Genomic DNA, 4,422 nt, shown 5'->3' with positions numbered 1-4,422 from the left:
TCACTGTGTGCACGGCGGCTCTGGCTGCGACTGCGAGCCAACTGCTGCTGTGCCATGGCGGTCCAGAATCTCCCTTGCTAGCAATAGCAGGTCTCCACCTCCTGTAGCGCCGCTTCCACTGACGCCAGTGCCAGGGCCCTCCCCAACCGTGACATACTGCTGTTGGTTAAGCTGGTGTTGCTGCACCTGTTGCTGCTGGGAGACCCACTGGGACTGCTGCGTCTGTGGCTCAAAGAATGTTGACACGTCGACGGTGGCCGGGATGATATTGTTGGACGCGGACGGCTGGTTCGAAACACAGAATGCGGCAGTCATTGGCATCTGGTTCTGTTGAGCAAAAGGTGGTGGCGTTGGGAGCTCCATTGTGCTCAGGTGGCCTTGCAGGTACGTGAGCTCGGTCTGGAGGTTCACCACCTGCAAACACACACACACACACACACACACACACAAAGTTAGCTGGATAAAACTGTTTGAGATCAGAACGGCTGCAAACTTCAAATCACATATAGGCTCAATTAATGTAGATCCCCGACGAAAGTGTTCGAAACACAACAACTGTAATGTAGAGTGTAGACTATGGTGCATGATTCTTGATTTGTAAACAGAAAAAAGATCAGTTGTCTGAAAGAAGGGATTGACGCCAAGTCTAATCGTTTTCCTTTTTCCACTACTGCGCGCACAGAGAGTGAGGACGCCGAGCAGGAGATCTTCACCCCTACTTGGTTTCATGACAAAAGCGAGAAATAAAAGCAACAAGCACCACATAAAGATGATGCAATATATAGATGGAAATTGTCATCAGAGAAGTGGGCAATGGAATTTATGAAAAGATCGATGAGATGAGATGTGCACATCATATCATTTGTAACAGAAAATCGCCTAAAAAAATAACTCTGATCCCTGGCAGGCTTCCTTGCTTGCTTGTTTTGCTCCCCTTGCTTGCTTGTCATCCTTTCTTCCTCACTAGAAGGCCCAAATCCCAATGCCTTCTTCCTCGAGGAAGACACCCAAAAAACAAGTCCGCCCCAAAAGAATTAAGATCCATCTGCCCATGCATCTTGGATAACGCATGAAGCTCCAAATGATGACAGATCCGAAAGAACCACGGTGATATGATGATGATGACATGTGCTCGTACTAGCATGCATACCTGTTGCTGTAGGGCGAAGACATGGGAGACGCAGCCGTAGACAGGGTCGCGGATGCGCGCCTGAGCCTCATAGCACACGGTGACCACGGCGTCCAGGCGCTTGTGAGGCGGGATCTGGAGCAGCAGCTTGGACACGTTAGCGGCGCCGAACACCTTGTGTACCGCCGCGAAGTGTGCCGCGCCCTGCTCCGAGTCGAAGTAGGGGGCGAAGATGCACCCGGTCACGCACTTGCGCCGCAGGAACTTGCACGCACCGCACGGCGGCCCACCGCCGCCACCTCCAACGCCCCCACTCGGCACGCCTGATGAACCGCCACTGCCGCCTGCGCTCGCCCCAAGGTGGACCGAAGAGCTCATGGCTGCAGGCAGGCAGGATTCTTGCTCCTTAGGTCGTAGACGAAAAGCGAGTGAATTATAAGGACAAATATGTCAAGTGCATAAGGAAGTGATGTGTAGGTTCTGTATCCCATTGGTGGAGGCTGGTCTGCGCATCTATTTATAGCCAAAAATCAAATCATTAATTAGTACACTGCAGGTTTTAATTACTAGCTTGATTTTATGCTAAACTTTTTAGGGTGCTCCTTGGATTTTATAGGTCTATATATATCTTCTTTGTTTTCAATATGTTCCTCTTTTGGAGCCGTCGTATTAAAAAGAGCTCAAAGATAAGCCCAGGTCCAGGTGGGTTGCCATGCATAATTCTCGGGAGGGTAACCATTACACACCACGCCAGTCGTGAGGGGTATCGTCGGACGCACTCCCTCCCATGTGATACTAGCATGACATATCTTCCGTCGATACGTTATACTCCTACGCCCATATGTTGCATTTGAGGCACATCTCAAAATAAAGCACTGGGCGTATAACATGCGATAGCCCTGAAACTTTCTGAAAAGGAAGTCCATGACTTACACACATACGTAAAGATGTTCATAGTCAAAATCTATGTAAGCAGACCCAACGAATCATCTATAGTACTAACGTCCGCAACGGAGATGAAGCGTCTCAAGCACGTACAATGGGGGTGATTACCATGCCCATCAGGCTGGCTGGATGGCATTGTACGCCTCGAAGTTCACGAGGAGACGGTTTCCGGACAGTGGTGATTGTCGTGACCATTTGTAACTGATGTAACGAACGCGTACTGTGAGGAGTACGTATGCGAGACTTCTCACGACTCACCTGAAGCAGTTTCATCCCTAAGAAAACAATAATCAAGAAACGATCTACCATTCTCCGAAGATTTGAAGGACAAGGTATCTAGCAGCTTATGTATGAACTGCAACATGCCTACTATGATGTTGGTATATTGTTAACGTTTATATTTTCAGGTGTAGTAAGACAGTTAAAATAACGCAACAAATTGAAGTTACTGAATACGAGTCGAAATAGAAAAACAAAAGCAACAAGATAATCCTGTTGACATGCAAAATGTGCCAACATGGAGTTTGGGCGATGTTAACATGTTCCTAGTATCAAGAACATACTGGAAAATATTTGGTGCAACAAAATTCAAAGCCAAGGCAAAATTCAAAGACAGAAGGAGATGGCGCCAGCCCAGACCAAACAAGCCTGGCCGGTGCTCCCCCAGCCGGCCGCTATGCTAGGCCCAAGGAAACCGGCAGGCCGATTTTCCTTCTGCCTCCGAACCGACTTGTTTCCAAATCGATTTTAAATCTATTTTTGACGTGAGAAACTTAGAAAACGCATTTTGGACTTGTTTCCTACGAGAATAATGTTAGCTCACAGGATCACCGGCACGGGTGAGTCTACCACTCATCAGCGTTGCCGACCATGACTATCGTTGTCCGACCACACACTATGGCTAGAGGTAGAAGAAGGGAGGAAGAACAGAGCACACACACAACACAAGCACCAGCGTTGGCCGGAGCTCTGCAGAGGAGATGACAAACTGAACTCGCTCTTTTTACTGAGCTGCAATGGCAAACTATATATACAACTCTATCAATCTAGTCCTAGTACAGCTGTCATGCTACTACAGTGACTAGATGTGATAGTAGGGCTGACTTTTGCGCCTGCCCCTGCTGTGGCTACAGTGCGACGGGAGAGCCGTTCGACGCCTGCCCCTGCTGTGGCTACAGTACCACATCCCCTGCCATGCGTTCACACAGAGATGCAACAGATTATCTAACAATTCTTTCCCTAATCCTGCTGCTAACCCTTGAACCCCCTCCATGCCGACCATCTTCTTCAGCTCGGTGAGTCGAAGACGGCCGAGTGGCTTGGTGAGGACGTCCGCGAGTTGTCGACCAGTTTCGACGAACTCGATGACGATCTGCCCTCCATCGACACAGTCCCCGAGGAAGTGGAACTTCACGTCGATGTGCTTGCTCCGGTCGTGGAGGACCGGATTCTTCGTGAGGGCGATGGCGGGCTGGTTGTCCACCATCAGTGCTGGTGGGTGAGCTTCCACACCGGTCAACTCGCCCAATAGCCGACACAGCCACACAACTTGGCACGCCGCTGTGGCCACCGCCACGTACTCTGCCTCACACGTGGAGAGCGCCACCACCTTCTGTTTCAGCGACATCCATGATATTGGAGCCCACTTGAGGAAGATGAGCATGCCAGAGGTGCTCCGCCGTCCATCGATGTCCCCCGCTATGTCTGCATCGCTGAACACAGTGAGTTGTAGCCTACTTCCACTGGTCTTGGGAAAGACGATCTCCTGATCCACCGTCCCCTTGATGTAGTGCAGTAGCCGCTTTACTGTAGCCCAGTGATCCTCTCTGGGATCCTCCATGAAGCGACTGACGTGGCCCATGGCGAACGCAATGTCTGGCCTCGTGTGGACTAGGTAGCACAGACCACCAATGATGCTCCGGTAGAGTGTTGCATCTACCTTCACCGTGGTTCTGGCCTTTGTTAGCTTCAGCCGCTCCTCCATCGGAGTCACGCATGACTTGCACTTAGCCATGCCGCTCCGCTCCAACAGCTTCGAGGCGTACATGCTCTGACTGAGCGTGAGCGCCTCCTTCCATTGTCTCACCTCGATGCCGATGTAGTAGGAGAGCACGCCGAGATCGCTCATTCGAAAATGAGCCTTCATCTCGCGCTTGAAGCTATCGATGTCCTCCGCACGCGCACCGGTGATGATCAAGTCGTCCACATACACGCCGATGATGAGCTCCTTCTTCCCCCGTCGCCGTGTGTAGAGCACGTGCTCGGTTGCGCACCGTGTGAACCCAGGCTCGCCTAGCGTGGCGTCAAGCTTGGCGTTCCACGCTCGCGGGGCCTGCCACAGCCCGTAG

At 51.1% G+C, this 4,422-nt stretch overlaps 2 protein-coding genes across 2 annotated transcripts; both read right to left on the bottom strand.

The window, feature by feature from the left end:
* On the bottom strand, window positions 1–1,507 carry LOC136460853 (LOB domain-containing protein 30-like). Its single transcript, XM_066460402.1, has 2 exons — window positions 1,151–1,507; window positions 1–414 (listed from the first exon to the last, which is right to left on the bottom strand). The coding sequence occupies exons 1-2, from the start codon at window positions 1,505–1,507 to the stop codon at window positions 1–3; spliced, it is 771 nt and encodes a 256-aa protein (XP_066316499.1).
* Window positions 1,508–2,190: 683 nt separating this feature from the next.
* Window positions 2,191–4,202, bottom strand: LOC136460844 (secreted RxLR effector protein 161-like). The gene is made up of 2 exons (XM_066460395.1): window positions 3,655–4,202; window positions 2,191–2,275 (listed from the first exon to the last, which is right to left on the bottom strand). Exons 1-2 carry the CDS (start codon window positions 4,200–4,202, stop codon window positions 2,191–2,193), a joined length of 633 nt encoding a protein of 210 aa, XP_066316492.1.
* Between the last annotated feature and the right edge of the window lie 220 nt (window positions 4,203–4,422).

Source organism: Miscanthus floridulus, chromosome 1 (genome assembly GCF_019320115.1).
Source record: "Miscanthus floridulus cultivar M001 chromosome 1, ASM1932011v1, whole genome shotgun sequence".
Lineage (NCBI taxonomy): Eukaryota > Viridiplantae > Streptophyta > Magnoliopsida > Poales > Poaceae > Miscanthus > Miscanthus floridulus.
This window is presented reverse-complemented; position numbering and strand designations above follow the sequence as displayed.